General features: G+C 37.5%; 1 protein-coding gene across 2 annotated transcripts; it reads left to right on the top strand.

The window, feature by feature from the left end:
- Window positions 1-15: 15 nt before the first annotated feature.
- IRAK4 (interleukin 1 receptor associated kinase 4) lies at window positions 16-25,720 on the top strand. Of its 2 annotated transcripts, none has more exons than XM_020885222.2 (12): window positions 16-123; window positions 5,647-5,816; window positions 8,187-8,332; window positions 8,991-9,173; window positions 9,566-9,726; window positions 10,934-10,998; window positions 14,574-14,688; window positions 15,124-15,233; window positions 18,795-18,978; window positions 20,094-20,156; window positions 24,299-24,457; window positions 24,573-25,720. In XM_020885222.2, the coding sequence occupies exons 2-12, from the start codon at window positions 5,656-5,658 to the stop codon at window positions 24,606-24,608; spliced, it is 1,383 nt and encodes a 460-aa protein (XP_020740881.1). In that variant the 5' UTR covers window positions 16-123; window positions 5,647-5,655; the 3' UTR covers window positions 24,609-25,720. The 2 variants fall into 2 exon arrangements, with proteins under 2 accessions (XP_020740881.1, XP_020740883.1); XM_020885224.2 differs by lacking the exon at window positions 16-123 and adding an exon at window positions 171-302.
- Window positions 25,721-26,642: the final 922 nt, after the last annotated feature.

Raw genomic sequence — 26,642 nt, 5'->3', positions numbered from 1 at the left:
TGGCGGGAGGGGGCGGGACCTGACGGATTGGGCACGCCCCGGCCCTTCGTTGTACCTGGGTCCTGAGGTCGCTGACTCAGCCCCACGGCGCCCTGTGCGCCCCTGCGCCCCGCGCCCGGACAGGTAAGGGGTTCCGGACTTGCGCGCCACCTTCTCCGCGAAGTGTCCGAGGTCTGCGCCCTGGCCTCAGGGTTGTGGAGGGACTGCTCGGAAGGAAAATCGACTTCTCTTCGGCCCAAGTGAGAAAAGTTAGAGGGGAAGTAGGTTGCATGAGCAGCGCCTGCTCCAGGATCAAGACTTAGGTGGGTTCCTAGGGATTAGAAAATTGGTGGGACCCGTGGAGGACCGTGGGGCGAAGAGAGGCGTCACTCGGTGGTTCTGTCGGACCTCGCCTCGAGTTTCTCAACTCCCGGGCTATGTGTTCCGAGAACCCCGTTTACGAAATGAAATCTCTTTTCCTGAGAACCAGGAAGTAGGACCAGCACCCAGCAAAGATGATGTCCGCGTGGAAAGCATTCTGAACCCCCACAAGATTCTAATCAGCTGGTTTCTCAGGCTTCCGGGAAACTAGAAAGTGGAGCGGTATTGTCAACACGTTATCTGATGGGGAAAGTGTACCGACAGCCTGGAATGAAAAGCAACCTCAGAAAGCATTTTAGCCATTTAGGATGGGTTGCTGGGAAAGATTGAAAGCAAAAGAGGGGGTGGCAGAGGAAGAGATGATTGGATAGCATCACCGACTCAGTGGACATGAATCTGAGCAAATTCCCAGAGATAGGGAGGATAGAGGAGCCTGGTGGGCTATTTGGGGTCGCAAAGAGTGGGACGGGACTTAGCAACTGAACAAGTGCCTCAAAAACGTCTCTGCCTAAAGAGCTGAGAGCAGAGAATATTCAGATTTGCCTTTTCCCTTTCTGGGGGTAATCCTTGAAGAGACCTGTCAGAAAGTTAAGATTTGGTTTTTCTTTTGTTTGCATTCTAAATGTTCATTTGACGTTTGCTTACCCCTGTCCAAACAAATCCTGAGCTTCCAGGCTAAACGTGCTCCTTTGACAGTCTTCTCCATCTTACTGTAAAGGTCAGGGAGCTTGTTCAAGCCAGAAACCTTGTTGCCAACTTCTCACCCTTCATAGCAGCATACAGGATTCTGTGTGACTTCTGAGGTTTCTACCTCAGAAAATATCCATCATCCTAGGAAGTCTGTCTTCTTTGCTACCACTCGGATGGAAGCCACAAGCACCTCCCACCTGGATTATTGATGTAATGACTTAATTGATCTCTTCCTGCTTCTCTGCCCTCATTTTAATATATAGTTTATTCAACAATAATTTAAACAGTGATTAAACAACAATAATTTTCAGCAGCAGTCCCCAGTGTCCTTTTAAGACATGAGTATAGAGCATGTCTGTCCTCTTCTGAAAATCTCCCCTGTCTTCTCATCTCCCTCAGAAGATAGAAATGAAGTAGGACCTTAGGGGACCTGGCCCCATGACCCCTCTCTTCTATTCTGCCTTCCTGCTCCCTGTTCTCCAGTCTTACTGTCCCCTCAGTCAGCCCATTCCAGACCCTTACATTCTCTATTCCTTTGCCCAGAAACGTTTACCACAGATATCCCAGTGGCTAGCTTTCTCATTCCCTTAAACCTTTAATCCCATGGCACCTTATTGAAGCCTACTCTGAGTACTCTATTTACAAATAAAACCCCTTCTCAGTTATTTTATTTTTTTTCCTTTTCATTTGGCATCATATATAGACTTCCCAGTGGCGCTAGTGGTAAAGGACCCACCTGCTAATGCAGGAGACATAAGAGACCTGGGTTCTATCCCTGAGTTGAGAAGATCCCCTGGAGAAGGAAATGGCAATCCACTCCAGTATCCTTGCCTGGAATATCCCACGGACAGAGGAGCCTGGTGGGCTACAGTCCATGGGGTCCCAAAAGAGTCGGACATGGCTATAGCGACTTAACAGAGCTCAGTGTACTGTAGAGTAAATGCTTATAACCCATCTTCATCTATTAGAATACAAGTTCCATGAATTCAGTTATTTTTTTTTCTTATTTTCCTAATGCTTTATCTCCAGGGGCCTGGATCAATATCCAGCACAAAATAGAGATTCAATAAATATTCATAAATGAATAATATTTTGGTTTTTAAAAAATATATCCAAAATGTTTCAGATTACTTACCATTAAGTTAAATTGATTTTTGAGGATGGTATTAATATATTATGTTTAATTTATAGCATATTAGCAAACATCCCAATTTGAGAAGGGCAGCCCTATATAACTTACTAGGTCTAGAAGGTATCACAGGCTTTTGTTCATAGTGATGGTGTTGGGTTGTCCAAAAACGGACAACCACTTTTGATCTAGGTAAATGGTTATCTATAATACTTTACTGAAGAAAGCATGGGAGTGAATAATGTATTTGGGGAAGATTATAAGCATATTAAGGATACTATGCTTAGTAACATGACAGTCACCATGAAAAGCTTAGCTGTGTTCTCAGACCTCTTATTTCCACTTCCTCTCCTTCAGTTGCCTTTCACTGCTGTTTTGAAATTGAGCTTAAATAAAACGCTGCACGTTTCTTTTTTTTTAATGTGACATAAGAATAGCTTCTGCCTTGCAATAATCATCACTACATTTTCTTTGATCACTTATTATTGATAGGATTAGGCATCTTTTGATTTTTAATCTATACAAAAACTCTTAGATGTGACCATCTCCGGATTTCAGATGAAGAAGCCAAAGTCCAGAGAAACTGAGTTATTGACGCTAGTCACAGTTGGCTTGTGGAAGAGCTACACTAGAACCCAAAGTCTTCTTGGGAAATGTATTTCTACCATGCACTCATTGCTCCACCAAAACTGTTCTTAAGTCACCCAGACGCCTTTTGGTTTCCAAATTGTGCACACCATCAGTATTTATCTGATCTCTCAGGGACTTTTATACCAATCTATACCCCATTCTAGAAATCTCTGGTATGTGACTCTCCTGGTTTTCTTAACTTCCATGACTTATCAATACTTTTTTTAAAGTTTCTTTTCTTTCCTCTTCATTCCTCACAGTCTTTATATTCCTAATAGGGAATATATTTCTTGTTGCTTCAGCCAACTATTCATATATGAATATGTGAGAATGCTCATACTTGAGGATTCATTACCAAAACTTCTACCCTAATCTCCAGACTGTATATTTAGCTACTTAGTGCCAGCTTCCCCAGATGGTGCTCGAGGTAGATATTTCACATTTAACGTTGACCAGAACTGAACACGGGGCAACCCACTCCAGTATTCTTGCCAGAAAAATCCCATGGACAGAGGAGCCTGGCGGGCTATAGTCTGTAGGGTTGCAAACTTCTGAGCGAGCACTTATGCAGAACTGGACACATTATTTCCTCTATCATCTACATAATTACCCAAGCCAAAAAAGTTAGGAATCAGCTTGTTTTCCGCAGTCTCCCATCTTTCTGATGTCGTGATTTTCCTCCAAAATTTTTGAAGCAGTTTCTTCTTCATTCCCTGACTGAATGCTTTCTTAAGACTTTCATTTCTAGATTATTGTGAAGTTTTCAAACTGGTCTCTTTCCTTAATATGCACCCCTTCAAGTTTTATCCAGAGGAATCCAGTTAACCGAATAAGATCACTTCCCACCTTTCCTTAAATCGTTCAGTGGCTCCCCTGTACCTTTTAGTATGAAGTTTAAATCTCCCATTGTAGTATATGAGGGGTGTGATGACTTGGCCCTGCCTACCTCTCCAACTTCATATTTTACTGCTTAATGACATTTATCGTAGGGTCCAGCCATAGCGAACTCCTGGCCTTAGCCTAACCGGTGCTTTCCCATGCTAATCCTGCTGCCTGGAATTCCCTTTGGGGTTTATCCTCATTGCTTCCAACTACCCACCCACCCAAATCTGTCTTCAGACTTCAGACTCTTTAGACTTCCTTTAATTGGTGTTTCTCCTCTGGGCCCCATTAACACTGCTCACACTTCTTGTAACATTTATACTGAGTGTAAATAGTTATATCCCCCATTAGACTGAGAAGCTTGAAAACAAAGATTTTCTCTTCTCTATAGCTCCCGTCACTTAATGCAAAGCCTGACATATATCTTTATTAAGTGTGTGAATGAATGAAAGGAAATGACTGGTCTTTCTAGAAAAGAGAATGACATGAACAAGGAATTGAATTAGAGAAACAGGGATATATGACATGAATTTGGAGTCAGACATGGGTTTAAGAACTAACTTTTACTTACTACTTTAATGAAATAGAGATGCCAACCCTGCCTTAGTCACTGTGAAGATCAAGTGAAATATGTAAGTCACCTAGCATGGGCAAGAAATTCATTCATTTGTAATACTGAATACCAATTTCTGGGGTATGCTAGTAATTAGTTATATGTCAGTGAATAAAATGAACATTACCTCTGAATTCATGGAGCTTAGAGTCTAATGGCGGAGACCATTATAAGCAGCTAAACAAATAAATATATGATTACAAACACATTGTGCAGGGATGAAACGTAATTAGGTTGAGAGTAGGTGGACCTACCTAGATGTGATCAAAGAAGGCCGCAAAGAAGAGACTGCCAATATAGAGCCTAAGACACAGGAGGACTTCTTTCTTCTTACCCTTTTGTAGCATCTGAATTTCATACCACATGAATCTAGTGTTTCCTCCCAAATTAATTATATTGCACTTTTAAAATAAAAATACGTAAAGGAGCAGGAGAGTAATTGATAGGAGAATATTTCGATCTACTTGTTTTGATTCATTAGAAGGAAAGACCACTGGCCTGCTGAGAATGAGTGAGGTAGAAATCAAATAAATTATGGGGAGAGCTAAAGGTGTGAAATAGTCACTCGGGAGGATGAGGAAAGGCAAGTGAAAGGATAAACAGCAGTGTTGAAAAGGGGTCCCCTAAATTTGTATTCACACCAGTCTGCTCAGTTACTGAGTTCTCCACAGCTACATTCAGCAGTGCTGGTATACAAGAAAAATTGTGAGGTTTGTCCCTAGCTACAGCTCTCTAGGGTGGAATAGAAGAAGAATAGGGGACTGAGCAAATAAAGGTTCTGCCTAAAGAGTAGTTAGGTGATAAACCACAGGGTTCACCTTAGTAGGGAATGAATTATAATCAGGCAAGTCTGATGAACTCAAAAATTGTGGCAGAGTCAAGGAAGAACATGTTACATAAAAAGGTAGTGAATAGACCATCTTTGAATGCAATACAAATTATTTCAGGACTTTTTTTTTTTACTTCTACCAAAGAATATTGCATAAATATTTACTAGTAAATAAATACCAAAATATTTTAAATTGAAAAATATTTTTCATAATACATTTGATTCCTGAATATGTTTACATGAATTTTTATGAAAAAGTACACTTTTTGCACCTTTTTGTAAATTTCACTTAGAAAATATCAATGTTAGAAAAAAATAATCCTGTCATTTTTAATGAATATTTAGAGGTGGAGAAAGACTAAAATATCAACGTCTTGACCTTGGAGTTTTCCTTTATTACAGTGTAATAAGTTGCCAGCATTTCCTATGTTAAAGCAAAGTGTGATGTATAAGCTTATACATGTCATCACTAAAGCTACTGTAAAATTTTAATGAGAATTTTCCATATTTTAGGAATAAAAGATGAACAAACCCATAACAGCATCAACATATGTGCGCTACCTCAGTCTTGGACTAATTAGAAAGCTGTCCGATTTTATTGACCCTCAAGAAGGATGGAAGAAGTTAGCAGTTGCTATTAAAAAACCATCTGGTGATGATAGATACAATCAGTTTCACATAAGGTAACATAAAAATCTTTCTCTTTTTAAAGTCTTACATCACAATTTAGAATGATTAATAGGTACAAATACTGTCTAATGCTGCAGTTCAGAAAATAAACCTCTCTCTAGGGAAGGTAATGGTAATAAATCCCCCCTCTTTGTGTGTGTGTGTGTGTGTGTGTGTGTGTGACTTTTGCTTCATTCTCCAATATATCAGCCAGGTCAATACTGTGATCTTGCAAGTAAGTTTTTACAGTTAAATTCATTTATGAGTCTCTAATGCACTTAAATGGCATATTTGGGAAGTTCTTCAAATTGATGTTTTAAAGTTGCTTGTACATGTATACATCTGTAAATCGACTTCTTAGTTCTTACCCTGGATTAAATTCCATTCTATTTGTCTCTACTTGATTCAGTGTGAGATATAAGTACAAATTTTGTTTTTGTCAGTTATTCCAGCCCAAACTTATGTCAAAATATGTCTCTGGAAGCAAAGGGAAATAAATTTATTTGTGACTTTCAGCATTAACCTGAAAAAAATCTGAAACTTTAGTTTTCATTATTAGTCCATCCAGGAAATGTTTTCTCATGTGAAGGATGAGCATCTTAAATTATTTGGAGGAAGCTTAAGTTTAAACCTCAAAAACCATTTTTATAGACAGTTTGTTGATGTTAACTATTAAAGACCTTGGGAGAAGGGACTTCCTTGGTGGTCCAGTGGTTAAGACTCTGCCTTCCAAAGCAGGGGACGTGGGTTTGATCCCTGGTCGGGGAGCTAAGGTCACACATAGCAGGCATGGGGTAGTTAAGCACGCGTTCAGCAACTGCTAAGCTTGTGTGCTCTAGAGCCTGTTCACTGCACCTGGAGAAGTCTGAGCACTGTGATACAGCACAGCCAAAAAACAAAAAAACCATCAAGAGCATAGTTGAGGGAATGAGGAGAAGACTCTTCTTTAAAAAATAATGGCAGCAAATATTGAAAGAATGAGAGAACTAAAAAATTACCAGTTTACAAGTACCAGTGAGTAATTGATGATGGAGGGCTCATCAGTGAATGCTGAAACGCCAAGGCGAAAGGGCGTTGATGAACAAGATACCCACATGATTTCAAAGTATATTCCACAGATGAATTATGAATTGCAAAGGGGAAAGGTGCTTTTGCAGAGAAAAAATCTGCAGTACACCTCCTTAACCAAGTAATCCAACTGGTGTCATCAGTATTGGTGCAGACTGCCATTTTGTGCCCCCAGATGTGATACAGTGTAAAGGACACATTGTCATCTATGCAATGTTCTTACCAACAGTTTTTCATCTGAATTTAATCGTGAGAGAGTCGTCAGACAAACCTAGACTGTGAGAGTTCTACTACACATCTGGTCTAAGTTCTGTAAAGTGAGCACCCAGACAGAGATGAAGAGGGAGAGGGTGAAGCACAAACGAGGTTAAATGTTACCTGGTCATTCGGTGAATCTAGATGGTTGCTCATGGTATTATCCTTTCAACTTTTCTGTAGGTTTCAAATTTTTTGAAATAAACAAATTTTCAGGAAAAAACAGGGAGAGCTAAGTTGTTTAGGTTTTTGAATATTACTTTCAAACCTATTGATAGTTGTTTTCTTTTTTGTGTTTTTTTAATTTTTACAGTTGTGTGTTGGTTTCTGCCATATAATGCAAGTCAGTCATAATTATAGATATATCTCCTCTCTCTGGAGCCTCCCTTCCTTTCCCCCATCCCTCCTCTCTAGGTCATCACAGAGTGCCAGACTGGCCTCCCTATGTTACACAGCAAATTCTCACCAACTGTTTAAAGACATTTTTCATGAAAAACCGATCTGTTTTTCCCTCAGTTGAAATGGAATATAGTTAAGATCCAAGGAATAATTCTCCAAGTGTATGTATTCTCTATTTCTTTAAGCAGCCTGCTTTATTAAAAATCACATGGCTAACAGTGTTAATAAGTCATGTAGGGAACTAGTATAGCTTAGCATGTTGAGAGTACACCTGTGTATTCGGTGAGATAGCAGTCTGAATCTCAGTTTGTATACAAGTTTATTGGCTGTGTGACTGTGGACTGCTTACCTCTCACGCTTTCTCTTTAGTACATTAGCATGATATTCACAGTGTCTTTGAGAATTATATGAGTTCATGTTTTGCATCCTATAGCCCACTGTAAGTATTGAGTATCTGTCAACTCATCATCACCTTCAGCATCTTTTCTTCCTTCTGCCCGTCTTTCCTGTTCTCTAATTCTTGCTGACTCTCTTTCTGCCCCTTTCTTTTTTTAATCATAGGAAGTGCTGTGGACAAGAGGGGGACTGAGGGGAGTAAATACCTTACTTATGTGTTAACTCTGCTCACATACTCATCTTATTTCTCTGTTACTTGCTTTAAGGAGATTTGAAGCATTACTACAAACTGGAAAAAGCCCCACATGTGAGTTACTGTTTGACTGGGGCACCACAAATTGCACAGTTGGTGATCTTGTGGATATTTTGGTCCAAAATGAGTTTTTTGCCCCTGCAAGTCTTTTGCTACCAGGTAAACTGAGTGTGTCTATGGTATCAGTGGCTAGGATGGAAAGACAAGTGACAGAAATAGGAATGATTCTTCTCTTACTTTTTTATCAGAGTAGATAAACCTTACTTTTAAGAGTCTTCATTCTTTCAACTCTCCCCAACTCTTTAACAAGCACCCCAGATGCTGCAGACTTGCTGCAGAGAAAATCCTGAAGCTGGTAACACTTCAGGATTCAGTCTAAATGTGCAGTTAAAGTCAGGTAGTTTTATGCCAATAGGAAGTTTGCTTTTTCCCTTTGATGCTATTTATACCAGTAGTTCTCACCCTTCAGAGGGCATAAGAATCACCTGGAGTTCTTCATAAACATGTAACTTCCCAGGCTTTACTCCGGACCTCATTATCAAAATTCTTGAGTTAAGTTCAAGATCACCATGTTAAAACAGGTACTTCAGTGCTTCTGCTGCAGGTGGCTTATAGGCCACTATTTGGAAACACTGCCTTGCCCATCCTTATCGAAATTTACAAATTCTTACTAGGTAAATTCTTATGAGTGCTATGAGCATATGGGGCTAATGGGTAGCAACTAGAATGATGTTAAGTAAATTGAGTTCCTAATTTAACTTTTTCACAAACACTTTTTCTTATGTAACAACAACTTGTATCTTATTTCACTTGTTAGATGCTGTACCCAAAAATGTTAATACACTGCCTTCTAAAGTCACTATAACAGTTCAGCAGAAACCGAAGCCCCTCTATGGCAAAGACAGGACATCTGTGATATCTGATGAGAATCTTGAACAAAACTATGTGCTACCTGACTCCTCAAGTCCAGAAAATACAAGTTTAGAATTTAGTGATACACGTAAGTAATATTTACCATGCTTTGTGCTAGTGAGTTTGTCATAAGACCATCACTGCTTTAAAATAAAGCTCTTCTTTTGTTTATATACTCTGGCAATAGCTCTTCTGTGGTCTTGTTTTCCTCCTAATTTATTAGGCGGCGTCTTCATTGTTTTAGTGTTATAGGTGAGTAGATATAATAGGACATTTACGTACGAACAACCACAGAAGCGGTGAAAAAAAAAAAGTAAATATTGACATAGTTTGAAAGGATCATTTTATAAAGAAAATAAGTGACTAGAGTTTAAATATTTGCATAGGTATGAGATATCCAAATTGAGAAAATACTGGAATTATAAAAACCAATTTCTTTTTTAATGAAACACTCTTTTTCTTATTCTATTGACATTACAGGTTTTCACAGTTTTTCATTTTTTGAATTGAAGGATGTCACAAATAACTTCGATGAACGGCCCATTTCTGTCGGTGGTAACAAAATGGGAGAAGGAGGGTTTGGAGTTGTGTATAAAGGCTATGTGAACAACAGGACTGTAGCAGTGAAGAAGCTTGCAGCAGTAAGTTATATTTTCTGGCAGAGAAAAAATTACAGGAAGAGTTGTTCCCTAGTGTGCTGTATGTGAGTGCGTGAAAGTTGCTCAGTCTTGTCCGACTCCTTGCGACCATCCATGGAATTCTCTAGGCCAGAATACTGGAGTGGGTAGCCGTTCCCTTCTCCAGGGGATCTTCCCAACCCAGGGATCGAACCCAGGTCTCCTGCATTGCAGACAGATTCTTTACCAGCTGAGCCACAAGGGAAGCCCAAGAATACTGGAGTGGGTAGCCTATCCCTTCTCCAGCGGATCTTCCCGACCCAGGAATCAAACAAGGGTTTCCTGCATTGCAGGCAGATTCTTTACCAACTAAGCTATGAGGGAATAATAAATATTAAATTAATCTTTAGGAAACATATTATTTCAGTGTGTATTTTCTCTCAGTAAACATCATTCTAAATTGGCTGTTCTTAACATTTAAAACCTTGTTGAAAGCTACAGACACTCTCTACAAGAATGTAGTTATATTCACGTACATACAATTATACACATAATTTGGGGAGATTCATAAAATAGAGAAGCCAAACTCTACACAGTGCTCCATGTATGATCAATATTAAAACACTAAGATTCTAAGAAAATTTTATAAAAATATCTTCCTTATTTACTTTTCTCATTTAAAAATAAAGTTTAGAAAATATTGCGATAAAAATTTTTAAAAATTCTCATCTGCACCCTTTGTTTACATTTCTATTAGAGTATCTTATATTTTAAATCTATTATTATTTTAAAGCTATTATTATTCTAAAATATCAACACAATGCATTTTTTTATAATAAAGATCCCTTTGTCATATATGTTGCAAATACTTTTACACGTTCTGTTTTTCTTTTTGCCTTCAAAATTGCTTGTGTTTTCTGACACATTGAATTTTTTTTCAGAATGTTTATACAGTAAAGTCTCATTATTTCATTTTGTTCCCATAATGACTCACTGAAGTATATATAGTTACATGAGTTATATGGCTTTCTTCCTTCCACTTAACCAGCCATGAGACCTTGAGCAAATCACTAATATTTCTAGTTCTCAGTTGCTTATAAAATGGGGAAAATGATGACTTACATATTTTAAAAAAGCAGGATCTGCCAGATGATCTCTTGTACCCCTTCTAGCTTTAGGAGCCTCTGGGTTATTGTATGGTGTTATATTGTGTATTATTTTATATTTTTAGATGGTTGACGTTAGTACTGAAGAGCTGAAACAACAATTTGATCAAGAAATAAAAGTAATGGCAAAGTAAGTTAATTTGGCAGCGTGGTACCATGGAAGAGAGCAGGACAAGAATGGACCTGTTTCTTTCCCAGAGTGTGCCATGAACTGGTGATATTTTCAAATATAGTCTAAAATAGTTTAATGAACTTGACAGAACTTTGACTCTGCAATTCTATGGCTACATATACTCACTCATATGTGTGTAGATTAAATAGCAGTCGTTATTCTAAATCATGGCAAAATTATATGGAATTTCCACTATCTGGATAGTTGATAATGGAACTATCATTCCATTATCATGTTTTCTGTTCTCCAAATTTATGAGCAGTAAATGATAGTATATTATATATATACATGTGTATATAAATACATATTTATATATTAATATATACATGGCAAATAGTCCATTTGATATGTTAACACCATAAACCAGGGAAGTGTTATATGCAAGAATGTTTAGAAGCCATTGACTCAGTATGTTTGAAAATTGTCAGAAAGAGAAGGAAAACCAAATTGGGAAATTTATTCTAATAATTATAGTGATTGATACTTGAGTATAAGTTGTTCAGTCGCCAAATCGTGTTTGACTCTGTGACCCAATGAACTGCAGCACACCAGGCTTCCCTGTCCTTCACTATCTCCCTGAATTTGCTCAAACTCATGTGTATTGTGTCAGTGATGCCATCCAACCATCTCAACCTCTTGCCCTCTTCTCCTCTTGCCCCTAATCTTTTCTAGATCAGGGTCTTTTTCAGTGAGTCAGCTCTTCACATCAGGTGGCCAAATATTGGAGCTTTAGCTTCAGCATCAGTCCTTCCAATGAACATTCAGAGTTCATTTCCTTTAGGATGGACTGGCTTGATCTCCTTGCTTGATCTCCCTCAAGGGACTTTCAAGAGTCTTCTCCAGCACCACAGTTTGAAACCATCAATTCTTCAGCACTCAGCCTTCTTTATAGTTCAACTCTCACCTCCATACATGATTACTGGAAAAACCATAGCTTTGACTATATAGATCTTTGTCGGCAAAGTGATGTCTCTGCTTTTTAATATGGTGTCTAGGTTTGTCATAGTTTTCCTTCCAAGAAGCAAGCATCTTTTAATTTCATGGCTGCAGTCACCATCCACAGTGATTTTGGAGCCCAAGAAAATGAAGTCTGTCACTGTTTCCATTGTTTCCCCATCTATTTGCCATGAAGTGATAGGACCAGATGCCATAATCTTAGTTTTTTTAATATTGAGTTTTAAGCCAGCTTTTTTACTCTCCTCTTTTTCACATTCTATACAATAGGCCAAAAACTGTAATGCATTAACCAATTGTTATAACCACAATTGTTGTAACCGCCCCAATACACCACACTTATTTTTTCCCACCGAGATACAGAAACATTAAATAACTTTATCCAAGGTCACTTAAACATAAATATGTAGGTTTCAAATCCAGATCTGTCTGACTCCAGAACTTGCGTTTTTGAAATAAATAGGATTTACCAATTTATTCTCATTAGACCTATTGTTATAAATCGCCAACTCTAGTTGCTTAACTTCAAGAAAGAAAGAATAGATTGGAATTAATTTTTTCAGTAAAACTAATGTACACTGAAAAAAATAAAAAGACTGTCCAGGATTTGTTCTTTCTACCCCTACCTCCACTCTCCAGTCCTAAAAGTAACTTGTTGAAAATAGATAATCTGGAAAATACAGAAAAATATTCATCCCTTGAATATATCACTCAGAGATAACCACTGCTAGTATTTTGATGTACTTGCTTCATGATGAGTGTGTGGCATTTTTTTCTGTGTTGAAACATTTTAAATTATTGCATAACATTCTAGCATATATACAAATTATGTTTCATTTAATCAATATCCTTCCATATATATTTCTAATTTTCAGTATTACAAATTAAAATGCCTTTAAATCTCTTTGTACGTAAATATTTAAGCTCAAATCTGCTTTTTTCATCAGGAGACAGCCCTGGAAGAATTACTGGTTCTGAATGCATGAACTTTTTAAAGACTTTCTGAGTATTTGTCTAAATGACTTTGTAGTTGTTATAATAATTTGGTGGCTCAGATGGTAAAGAATCTGCCTGCAATGCAGGAGACCCAGGTTCAGTCCCAGGGTCTGGAAGATCTCCTGGAGAAGGGCATGGCAATCTACTCCAGTATTCTTGCCTGGAGAATCCCCGTGAACAGAGCAACCTGGTGAACTACAGTCCATGGGGTCACAAAGAGTCAGACATGACTGAGTGACTTTCACTTCACATACTTCTACCAGCAGTTTATTGCAATTTCACAACTGCTACCACACTACCATTAAATATTATTGCTGTTTTTAAAATAAATATCAATCTCTGGCCCTTACTAGCAGAATGACCTCAGCCAAGTTTCTTAGTTGTCTGTTTTCTCATCTGTAAAATGGGATAATTATTTTAATAATGAAATGTTTCATTAAGTTATTTTAAGGGTTCAGTAAAACAAAGCAGGTAAATCAAGTACCACATGCCTTGTTAGTATAAACTCAGCAAATGTTATCTACTTATTTTTAAAGTGTGCCAATTTGGTGGAAAATGGAATACTTGCTGTTTTAATTTGCACTTCATAGAATATATTCTGGGCTCTCATAGTTGTTGCTGTTTAGTCACTGTCCTATCTGACTCTTTTGTGACCCCCATAGACTGTAGCCTACCAGGCTCCTTTGTCCATGGGATTCTCCAGGCAAAAATTACTGGAGTGGGTTGATGTTTGCTTCTTCAGGGGATCTTCCTGGCCTAGGGATCGAACCTGCATCTCCTGCTTGGTAGGCTGATTCTTTACCACTGAGGCACCAGGGAAGCCAGAGGGCTCTCATATATATTTGCTAATTTAATTCTCACAGCATGTATGTTACATAATAGGCATTGTTACCCACATTTACCAGGGAAAGTTGCCGAGGCTCAGTGAGGCTGTTAACTTATGAAAGGTCACATTTCCAGGAGGTGGCAGAGCTGTACTTTAAACTTAGGACTCTGAGCCCAGATTTCTTTGTGCTTACTGTCCCATAGATGCCTGCAGTTTTGTTATACTTCACCTCATTTAGTCTTGTAACTCTCAAGTATATAAAGAAACTCAAACTAGGTTATAAATAACCAGATACTAGTAAAGATCAAAAATGTATAAATTAGATGTAATTGAAAATCAGATATCTGTACATCAGTGCTTTGAATGTGTTTGAGAATTCTTGAAAGGGTTGTCGTACACATTTCAACACACTTCTTGAAATCTTGTTTGCGCTATCTTTAAAAATTATGTGAAACAAAGGTAAACACCTACCTAGTTCTTAACCAAACTATTATATGTGAATTATTGAGCTTTAATTTTAAAATCAAAATTATGTTGATTAATATTGACTGAAAGGGAACTGTTTACAGAAAATTATAAACAGTTGTAATAAACATATATAAAGATTTAGAAACATGCGTATCACATTGCAATAATGTATAGCATATAATTATTTCTTTCTCTTTTTTCTTTTAAAACTCTAAATTGAATAACATAACCTTCAGGTAAATATGTGTATATATCATAATAATTTTGGATGGAAAATTATTTGCCACAGGTGTCAACATGAAAACTTGGTAGAACTACTTGGTTTCTCAAGTGATGGAGATGATCTCTGCTTAGTATATGTTTACATGCCCAATGGTTCATTGCTGGACAGACTGTCTTGCTTGGTAAGATTTTTTTTATTATATTATTTGGCTTCCTGTTTCTGTGTTGGAATTCTAATATTTTCTCTGTGACAGAATCTTTTAGACTGTATTAATATCCTACTTTGTGAAAACTATACAGTTGTTATGTAAACAATTGGAATTCCCTTTCTATCAGATGATAATCTAAAATGTAAAATTATCAGTCAAGGCTAGACTTTGAAGATGCTCTCATATATTTTTATTGTTTGATAAGAAATGCTAACTTCCATTTGATCTTATTTAGCAGCATCAGCGATTATTGTTTAACAACTTAAAAAGTGGTAGTTCTAAATTCTTAGCAATGTAATAATGTGGTTTAGTAGCTGCTTAGAAGAAATGTTCTGTTATATATTTTCTATGGACTTTTTTTTTATTCTCCACTTTTATTTTTAATTGGTTTGTTTCTTACTTCGTAAGGATGGTACTCCCCCACTCTCTTGGTACATGAGATGCAAGATTGCCCAGGGTGCAGCTAATGGCCTCAGTTATTTACATGAAAACCATCATATTCATAGAGATATTAAAAGGTAAATGCTGCCTTTAAAAAGCTTTTGGAGAACTATCTTTAAAGAGTAATTTTCTCTCTTTCTATTCACTATTGACATGAACTTCTTAACCTGGAACATGCCATGAAAGCTTGTCTCACTAAGGACGTCTATAATCTCCCTTATTTCAAACCCAGTGACCTATTTCTAGTACTCATCCTAAGTAACCTGTGGTTTTTTTGTTTGTTTTTCACAGTATGTTATTCTGTTCTTCTTGTCAAAATTACTTTCTTATTTTGTGGATCATCACTCTTTTTTGAATCACTTTCATTCTTCATGAGTACATTTCAGTTATCTTCCTTGTTATGTTTTTATTTAGTTAACAAATATTAATTGAGCATCCACTATACAACAGGTACTATGGATGATATAGTTAGAAAAGTAGCATTTGTAACATCTGTGAGCAATCAGATAATCACAAAATAATAGTAAAACTTTAGTGTATAGTCTATAGGATTAATATAAAAAAGAGTTACCTGAGAAAATTATACTTAAGCAGAGATCTGAAGAATGAACAGGACATGAGTGAGTACAATTTGAGGACAGCTGTAGAATATGGGGAAAGAGTATTCTAGGAATAAAGGAAGCACATTTGTGAGACCAGTGTTCAGAGGGAGCATGATGGGTTACAGGAGGTTAAATAAATGACTGAAGTGCAGAAATTGAAGGAGTGATTGATAGATAAATAAGATAAAATTATAAAATAGGCAGAGAGCTAAGCCCTGTGTAGAACCTAATAGACCAAGATAAGAGCTCTAATTTTATCATAAGTATAAACAAATGCCATTGAATAATTATAAGGAGGAATGTGGCATCATAGTTAAGTTTTGAGAAGATCACTTTGGCTTGAGAATAGAGACTCATTTGTAGAAAAGGGTAGCTTGGAGCCTGTCATGGAAGATTTTGGTGGTAACAGTTTATATGAAGAAATGTGAACAGATTCTTGCTTATTCTTGGCTGCAGGGTGGGTGGGTGGCATTCAGGGAGAGGGACACGTCAGGAATGACAGCACGATTTACGGCTTCCAGAACCTCATTCTGGAATCTTTGTGGCATGATTCACTTACAGAGAAAGCAATGAAAGAGGACAAGGTTGGGAGTGGCATATGTGAGTTCTCTTTTGTACATGTTGTGTTAGAGGTTCCTTTAAGATACAGAAGTGAGTAGAGATGTTAATCAGTGTGGCGTACATGTTGGAGCTGAAAGAAGTCTGAGATAAAGATATTTATTTGTGTGTTACTTACGTATAGGTGTTAATTGAAGAGCTAGCATATAGTTGTCTTAACTTTAAGAAAGATATAGATTAAGAAAAGGTTCCAAGGTTTGTCCTGAGAAACTTTAAGACTTAATGGCCAAGTAGAACAAAATGAGTCAAAAAAGTAATCTAAGAAAGTATGCAAGTAAGCTGAAAACCAGGAGAGTGTGGTATCCCTGAGAACAAGGAAAGAGAGTTGCCTGAGAAGGATTAGTCAAAATTTTCAGTTGCTTTTTAGAAGTCAGAATGAAGGCTGAAAAATGACCCGTTTAAAAAAATATTTAAATGAGGCATTTGATTAGTGCCATGAAGGTCATTAGTGACTTTCGGGAGATCTGTTTCCATGCAGTAATTGGGTCAGAATTCAGGTGGTAGTGAGGAGAAAGTGAAATGTGAGTATAGACAAGACTGATGAGACGCTTATTTTTTTTTTAATTAATTTATTTTTTTCTTTTCATTTATTTTTATTAGTTGGAGGCTAATTACTTCACAACATTGCCGTGGGTTTTGTCATACATTGACATGAATCAGCCATGGAGTTACATGTGTTCCCCATCCCGGTCCCCCCTCCCACCTCCCTCTCCACCCGATTCCTCTGGGTCTTCCCAATGCACCAGCCCCGAGCACTTGTGATGAGACGCTTATTTAGCCCATGAAGGGGGATAGCTGGAAATCAATGTGTCATTCAGCAGACTTTTTTTTTTTTAAGATGGCAGAGACCAAAGCATGCTTTTATGCCTGTGGGAAGAGGGATGTGATAGAACAGAAGAGAAAAGTGAGATAGTTTATAGAATAAGGTTCCTGGGAATGTAAAAAGGAGTCCAAGTAGAGGGATCGGGCTTAGGAAAGAGAAGATACACCATCTCCCATCCATTACTCGTTGGTGTATTCTAACTGATGTGTATTCTAATTGAGTCCTACCTCATTGTCGCTTCTGTTAATCCTGCATGTTCTTGCTGAGGGATATGTTGACTTCAACTGCTCCCTCCGTGTGGGTGACTCAGATCTGTATCATTAGCCTTCAGTCCTATATTTTCAGTGTCTCTAGACCAAATCACCCTACCACAATGTTCCATAGCAGTTCCTAAGTCAACATGTTGACAGTCAAATTCATTTCTCTTCCAACCCAAATTCTTCCCTCTGTGTTTCTTTCCTAATCAAGTGAAGTTAGTATTCATCCCGTCTTCCAAGCTAAAGATTTCCTCATTCCCCATACCATACAAATTACAAGGTTCTATTGAGTGTACCTCAAAATCTGCACCTCCTTTTCTCCCCAGCCTTTATTTACACTTTCACTATCTCTTATTTGCTTTTTTACAAACTTTCCTGGTCATCCTTTAACTGGTCTTTGCCAGTTCTTGTCTATGCTCTAATATACTGCCAGGTTGTGCTTCTAAAAATCAAGTTTGAGAACATCACTTCCCCACTGTGAAACATTTAGCTGGCGTCCTGTTGCTCCCAGGATAAAGTTCAAGTTCTCCTCACATTCTGTTGACACCAGTTACTTCAAATTGATCATATGTGTTTTTGTTTTCATCACTGTGTCCATGCTGTTCCGTTTGCCTGAAATGCATTTCTTTCCCTCAGTAACCTCAACTTCTAATAATCCTTCAAGACTACACCCACTTTTCACCTTCTCCTTGGAGTTCTTCTGCACACACAGTTGTTCTCTCAGCATTTTGTACCTAATATCACCATTAGGAATTTTTAAAAATTATTTCTATACCTTTGTCACAGACAAGATTCTAAGATTGTCCGCATGCCCAGCACTGAGCTTAAATACTGTAACATGTTGCGGGTCTTCAATAAAGTTTTGTTGAATCAAAGTATGATTGTATGAGCAAATGCATAAAATCAATGAATTAAGATCTTTTACCCATATTCTTTCCTCTTCAAAAGATTTCAGAGAGAGTACCCCCTAAGAAATGATATAGTTGAGATACTCTGGTTGGAAGTTTGTTTTTAAATGAACTGAGAAATTTTAGGGGAGGAATTAAGAAGGGTGCTTTAGCATACTTTGAGGGAAGGTACCCCATAATAAATTATTTGTAATAAAAATATCACTAATGTGAAGAGTTTTACTTCACTTTTTTTTCAAATTTTCCTTACAGAAACAAAAAGGAAGACAGTTTTATTCTTCTTTAGCGATAATCCTTAATCCAGATTTATTTACATAAATTCAAGCTTTTATGATGTGTATTATAAAATGGAATACTCTGTAAATACATACAGTGATACACCTTCCTAAGGAACTGTTTGATTTGTTTAAAAAGAAAAACTGTTTTTCAGTGCAAATATCTTACTAGATGAAGACTTTACAGCCAAAATATCTGACTTTGGGCTTGCACGGGCTTCTGAGAAGTTTGCACAGACAGTCATGACTAGCAGAATTGTGGGAACAACAGCTTATATGGCACCTGAAGCTTTGCGAGGAGAAATTACACCCAAATCTGACATCTACAGCTTTGGGGTGGTAAGTTTCATATAAATATATTTATGTATACATGTAATGGGCTTCCCAGGTGGTACTAGTGGTAAAGAGCCTGCCTGCCAATGCAGGAAGTATGAGATACGGGTTTGATCCCTGGGTCAGGAAGATTCCCTGGAGGAGGATATGGCAACTCACTCCAATGTTCTTGCCTGGCGAATCCCATGGACAGAGGAGCCTGGTGGGCTACAGTCCATGGGGTCGCAAAGAGTCAGACACGACTGAAGCAACTTAGCATGCATGCACACACACTTGTAATATATTATATTTTACTATATATATAATTAGCAACAATAATCATTCTGGTTGTACTTGTGAAATTGAAATAGAATATTTTGAATACACCTATGTTGCTTAGCTCTCGTATGTAAAGATGTAAATTGCTCACTTTAACCTCTAGTTAAATGAGACAGTGATAAAAACTTCTCTGAATTTGTAAGGCTTTTAAATTGATTTCTGAAATTACTGTAAGAAATAATTTTTTTGCCACATGAATTAGCATGAAACTTAGTATATAAAATGTGTCCTTCAGTATGCATTTTAGTGTCATATTTTAAAGAGGAAATTTTTGAAGGAAATATGTTGTGGCATTTTCTGATTTATCAGTTTGATAATAACCTTTTATGATGGCATAAGGAGTGGGGTGGGAGTGGTTGAGAATTGGAAAATCCTTTATCTTTTACTCTCATATGTGTTTCCTTTATGGATGTCTACTGTCATAACACTGTGAAGTTAAGGCACAAGTTCCTAGGATATGCCTGAGGTTTAGAAAATAGTATTCTCCTAAAGCCAGAGAAAGTTATACTTGTGAAGTATCTTCTGCAAGGCAGAAAGAGTATGTCCAGAACACATATTTAGGGGGCTGATTGTTTAGTAAGTTGCCAGGATTAAAGAACTGCATGTGGAGTTGGGTGGGTTCTGAGGTGTCAGGGAAGAAAGGGTGGTAAGAAATGACCACAGCTTATGTTCTTTCCACTGTCATGCCTAAAAGGCATAATGCAGTGTGTGGAAATGGTTCATCAGATTTCATAATCAAGTGCCATGTTCCTTCCAGTTTCTATATGTTGTCTTGAGTAAAGTGAGTTTTACTTTCTTCTTAGGTTTTACTAGAAATAATAACAGGACTTCCAGCTGTGGATGAACACCGTGAACCTCAGTTACTGGTAATCGAAAGATTTCACTTTTCTAGTTCTTGTCTCTTTCCTTTATAATCTAAATTTATGTGGATGAATTTGGCATCTGGAAATGTCATTTTCTATTGGCAATCTTTCTGTTGGCAATTACATAGTGGCATATGGAAAAAGCATCAAGTATTTCTAATCTCAGCTCTGCCATGGAATATTTGTGAAGCTTGGAAAAGACACTGATATATTCTATGTTCTAGTTTCTTTGTAGCTAAAATCACAATGAAGCTGTATGATTTCTGAGATCTCCTCTAGTGTATTTTTATTTTGTTACTTTCATGGTGATTACTAACACCATTTTCAGCTTAGAGAGGAAAAACAACATTGCTTCCTTTGAAATTTGTGTCAGACTAGAATTGCTAATAAAATTATTTCTCCATTGCTCTTGTGGAATATTTTGTAATAAAGTTATTATAGAAAATTTTACCTGTGTATTATGTAGGGATTAATTGACAATTATATAAATAGACTAACTGAATGCTATAACTACAGGAAAGTTATGCCATGCCTCGTTTTCCCTTATAATAAATTTTAAGAATTTACAGGGTCTTATAAAATAAAAAATTTACATAAATACTACCACATATGTTTTTCATAAAATTATTCAAATACCTCAATTCAGTTCAGTCGCTCAGTTGTGTCCAACTCCTTGCAACCCCATGGACTGCAGCACTCCAGGCTTCCCTGTCAATCACCAACTCCCGGAGCCTACTCAAACTCATGTCCATCGCATCGGTGATGCCATCCAACCATCTCGTACTCTGTTGTCCGCTTTTCCTCCTGCCTTCAACCTTTCCCAGCATCAGGTTATTTTCCAATCAGTCAGTTCTTCACATCAGGTGGCCAAAATATTGGAGGTGAAGCTTCAGCATCAGTCCTTCCAATGAACACCCAGGACTGATCTCCTTTAGGATGGACTGGTTGGATCTCCTTGCTGTCCAAGGGACTCTCAAGAGTTTTCTCCAACACCACAGTTCAAAAGCATCAATTCTTCGGTGCTCAGCTTTCTTTATAGTCCAACTCGCACATCCATGCATGACTACTGGAAAAACCACAGCTTTGATGAGACGGACCTTTGTTGGTAAAGTGATGTCTCTGCTTTTTAATATGCTGTCTAGGTTGGCCATAGCTTTTCTTCCAAGGAGCAAACATCTTTTAATTTCATGGCTGCAGTCACCATCTGCAGTGGTTTTGATGTTCAAGAAAATAAAGTCCCTCACTGTTTCCATTGTTTCCCCATCTATTTGCCATGAAGTGATGGGACTGGATGCCATGACCTTAGTTTTCTGAATGTTGAGCTTTAAGCCAACTTTCTCACTCTCCTCTTTCACTTTCATCAAGAGGCTCTTTAGTTCTTTGTCACTTTCTGCCCAAAGCTTTGGTGTAGTCAATGAAGCAAAAGTAGATGTCTTTCTGGAACTCTCTTGCTTTTTCAGTGATCCGGCGAATGTTGGCAATTTGATCTCTGGTTCCTCTGCCTTTTCTAAATCCATCTTGATCATATGGAAGTTCACAGTTCACATTCTGTTGAAGCCTGGCTTAGAGAATTTTGAGCATTACTTTGCTAGTGTGTGAGGTGACTGCAGTTGTGCAGTAGTTTGAATATTCTTTGGCATTACCTTTCTTTGGGATTAGAAGGAAAACTGACCTTTTCCAGTCCTGTGGCCACTGGTGAGTTTTCCAGATTTTCTGGCATATTGAGTGCAGCACTTTCACAGTGTCATCTTTCAGGATTTAAAATAGCTCAACCAGAATTCCATCACCTCCACTAACTTTGTTCGTAGTGATACTTCCTAAGGCCCACTTGACTTCACATTCCAGGGTGTCTGGCTCTAGGGGAGTGATCACACCATTGTGGTTATCTGGGTCGTGAAGATCTTTTTTGTATAGTTCTGTGTATTCTTGCCACCTCTCCTTAATATCTTCTGCTTCTGTTAGGTCCATACCATTCCTGTCCTTAATTGTGCCCATCTTTGCATGAAATGTTCCCTTGGTATCTCTGATTTTCTTGAAAAGATCTCTGGCCTTCCCCATTCAATTGGTTTCCTCTATTTCTTTGCATTGATCGCTGAGGAAGGCTTTCTTATCTCTCCTTGCTGTTCTTTGGAACTTTACATTCAAATAGGTATATCTTTCCTTTTCTCCTTTGCCTTTAGTTTCTCTACTTTTCTCATCTATTTGTAAGGTCTACACTGACTTTGTTTTAATTTCTGTGTTCTAATGGGACAAACCACTCTGACAAATTTAGACATGTGTATACCAGATTATTTTCCCTAGAACAAGGATTAGAAAGTCAAAAGGTATAATATATTTTCTCAAAGGCTTCATGCCATATTTTTAAGAAAAACCATTAATGTAATATCTCTATATTATAATATTGCTACAGATGTCCCTTATATAAGTATATATTATAAAGCTTTCCATCGGTTCTTGGATATGTATAATGAATATTGAAAAGTGAAAGTGAAAGTCTCTCTGTCATGTCCAACTCTGCAACCCCATGAAGTATATGGTCCATGAAATTCTCCAGGCCAGAATACTGGAGGGGGCAGCCTTTCCCTTCTCCAGGGGATCATCCCAACCCAGGGATCGAACCCAGGTCTCTCACATTGGAAGCAGATTTTTTATCAGCTGAACCACAAGGGAAGCCTAAGAATACAGGAGTGGGTAGCCTATCCCTTCTCCAGTGAATCTTCCCAACCCAGGAATCGAATTGAGGTCTCCTGCATTGCAGGCGGATTCTTTACCAGTTGAATATTACATGGTATGTAATATTTTACAGTAAAGTATATATATAAAGCCTCCAATTATTGTGAGAAGTTAATATTTTCATAATATTTCATAATATTTTATATACTGTGAGTACATGCTCAGTCATGTCTAACTCTTTGCAACCCCATGGACTGTTAACCCACCAGGCTTCTCTGTAGCACGTAGTGAAATTTCGTCTTTATCAAAGAAATAAATCCTCTGTTCCATTGGTTATTGGAGGTCAGGAAAGAAGACTGGGTTGGAGTTACAGGTTTTGAGCCATTCATGTAAAGGCATACATAAAGCTTTGGATGTTGATTGTATTATACAGAGAAAGTGTATAGTTTAAAAATATAGGAGGGAAAAAGATTACCACCACAAAAATAGGACTTTCAATGACAGGTTTACTCTCTCAACTTCTGGAAACCAGAAGTTGAAATCAAAGTTTTGCCCAGGCACCATTCCCTCTGGATACTCTAGGGGACAGTCTTCCCTTGCCTCTTCCAGCTACCAGTGGCTGTTGACATTCCTTGATTTGTAGCCACATCCCTCCAGTGTCTGCCCCTGTGATCACATTTTCTTCCCCGCTGTGTGTGTGCGTGTGTGTGTGTATGTACGTGTTTCTTTCTTACACAGATGTTTATCATTGGATTTAGGGCCTCCCCGGGTAATCCAGGATGATCTCATCTCAAATTGCTTAACATAATTACCTCTGCAAAGACCTTTTTCTCCAAATATAGTTACAGTCACAGGTTCTGGGGATCAGGACTTGGACATTTCTTTTGCGGGACCACCACTCAATCACTACAGCATTCTCGTTCTCCACCTCTCTCCTTATGCATTACCTTTTCATCATGGCCTTGCCCCCTTTCTCCTCCTCCCTCTTTGTCTTGATTCAACAATGTGAGTCCCCGTAGAGCAGTGTGCTTGTGCAGAGAGGCCTATCTACATTCAGAGTTGGAAGTGCACCTTTGGGAGCGCAGCGGAGGAGCAGACCTCACTGGGCCGGAAGCCTAGTAAGGGCTGCCAGTGAGCATGTGAGGGGAATAGACAGAAACGCAAAAGTCAAGAGGCAGATGGCTGAACGTTTCTAGGAAGGAGATATGTATGGATGTATTAATATAAGTAAGTAAGTAAGTAGAGTTTGTCCTAGATGTCCTCAGTTCTTAATAAGGTTACAACAGCAGATAGTAAATACGAGTAAATGTTATTATAATGTAGATTGAATAATTAAAATGTATTATTTTTTAGCATAGTAATATTAATTCATTATACATATAATTTATATTTACTTACAAATACATTTATGAATTTACCTGATTTTTTCTCTTTTATTTGAAACTTTTAAAGTTTTAACTTTTGCCTTAAAGCTAGATATTAAAGAAGAAATTGAAGATGAAGAAAAGACAATTGAAGATTATATTGATAAGAAGATGAATGACGTTGATTCCACTTCCATTGAAACTATGTACTCTGTTGCCAGTCAATGTCTGCATGAAAAGAAAAATAAGAGACCAGACATTAAGAAGGTATTAATTTTTACATGTATTTAAAAAGTGAAGGAGGTGGGGTTTGTCATTTTTTCCCATGTGTACATTTCCAATCAATTATTTAATGCATTTGTTTTCTCTTTCTTTATAAAAGGTTCAACAGCTGCTAGAAGAAATGACAGTTTCTTAAAACTTTCCTGGAATAGACTCTTGGATTTTTATATACAGTTATCTGAATCATTTTTTAAACTAAAGTTTTTTTTTTTTTTGTAAGTATTCTTTATCTTTTATAAGGCAGCATGGTGAAATGCAGTGGTTATTAAAGCTTATGTAGGACTCACATATAGAGGACAAACAATAGTAGAACCACTCTTGCAACACTTAACCCAACTTTCTTAGAGTCACTCTGAGTTCTTTCAGTAATCCCTGAGATAACTCCTCAGAATCTCAGCAAACACAGTTTGAAAACTCAGAATTAGCTGAACAGAGGATAGGACTATAGGGTGAAAAGACCCTGGGCTGAAGGCTGACTCTACTACTAATTTTCTGTAAAGATTTGGGAAATGTCTTAGCAGCTTTGAACCTTATTTTTTTCACCTGTACTGTTGAATTAATATCTACTGTGCCTCTCTGACAGGTAGTCATGATGCAGAGTATGTACAAGCACTTTGTAACTTGTAAAGGGATATAAAATTTAATGTTTATATAAATAATTATAAAATCCTACTATAGTTTTCATTTGTTTATAGGGTCATGTTCACATGTGCTATTAGCAGTCATTCACCATAAGCCAATTGTGCCCTGATGATACTCCCATGATGATGTGGCCATTATTAGATAATGTTATGTAGCAAATTTGAATGTGTTTTGAGATGCAGTTAAGGTCCCTTATCTGCTGACTTTGAGTTTCAGTAAGAAGATACTGTTTTGGGGGCCTGACCTAATAAGGTTAGCTCTTACAAGACGTCTGAGCGATCCTCCTGTGGATCTTGAGGTAAGCTATCATGTTGTAGGAAGGCCACATTGGCTATAATCTACTGGTAGCCTCTAGGAGATGAGAGCTACCTTCCAGCTATCAGTCAGCAAGAAAAATCTGGAACCTTGGTTGTGTAACACCAAGAAACTCAATTTTCCAAAAACCTGAATTAGCTTAGAAGAGTACTTCAAATTTCAGATATTACCATAGCCCCTGTTGACACCTAAATTTCAGCCTTGTGAGACCCTCAGTAGCAAACATGGATTTCTGTGCCTGGACTTGTGACATACAAAATTGTGAGATAATAAATGAGTTGCTATAAGCTACTAAGTCTGTGATATTTTTTTATTCAGCAATAGAAAATGAATATAGATATCCCCATGATTCTCACATGGGGACATTCCACCATGTTCATAGGTTATGTCCACAATACCAGGTATCTGCAATTACTCATTCATTCAGTAATCTTGATATCGTTAGTTCTTTCATTAACCCTCTCAAAAGAAGAATGGGCAGAGTGAGCTATAGTAGAAGATGATTATCCTCTATATTATTTAGACTTTCCTAAATGCTTTCTTGAGAAACAGATAGTACACTTTTCAAATCACCTTTATAAACTAAGCATTTAAGCAAAAAGAAATGTTTGCTAGTGGAAAAGGAAAATAAATAAAATCACTTGATAACAGTCTCACTGGGAACCCACATAATTTGAGGTACAGTATGGCTTATAACTGAAAATTATGCTATTTGAAAATATAATGAGAATTTAACTATTTCTTGAAATAAAAAGGTAAACGAGGAGCCAGGTTTCAAACCCACTCTCATATTTAAGTCTATGCTGTTAACCCCTCAGCTTTCTCTCTTTCTCCTCACCCTTCCTCCACCTCTCAACTAACTTATCTCATGGTTATTGGGATCCCAGTGGTGCAATCAGTTTCCTCCTAATTATACAGATGCTTTCTCACATTGATTTTTTTCATGATTGCTTTTTTACACAATTGAGTCTATTCTTAACTGAATTACTTGGTCATCTTTTGCTGGTAACTTTAATTTTTATTCATGCCATCATACCAAGCTGGCTTGGTATCATTTTAGATAATATCTTCCCTAACATCAAGCTTCTGTGCAGCAGTCTCATTTGGCCTTTGTCTAACCACCTCATGCACTCTTGAGTGGATTTTCCTCTGTATCTTTGACAGTTTATGGATAAACAAAGATGTAAAAGAGACAGGATGTGTCTGAGTTTAT

The sequence above is a fragment of the Odocoileus virginianus genome, chromosome 24, assembly GCF_023699985.2.
Source record: "Odocoileus virginianus isolate 20LAN1187 ecotype Illinois chromosome 24, Ovbor_1.2, whole genome shotgun sequence".
Lineage (NCBI taxonomy): Eukaryota > Metazoa > Chordata > Mammalia > Artiodactyla > Cervidae > Odocoileus > Odocoileus virginianus.
The sequence above is the reverse complement of the archived record's forward strand: the minus strand, read 5'-3'. Positions and strand labels throughout refer to the sequence as shown.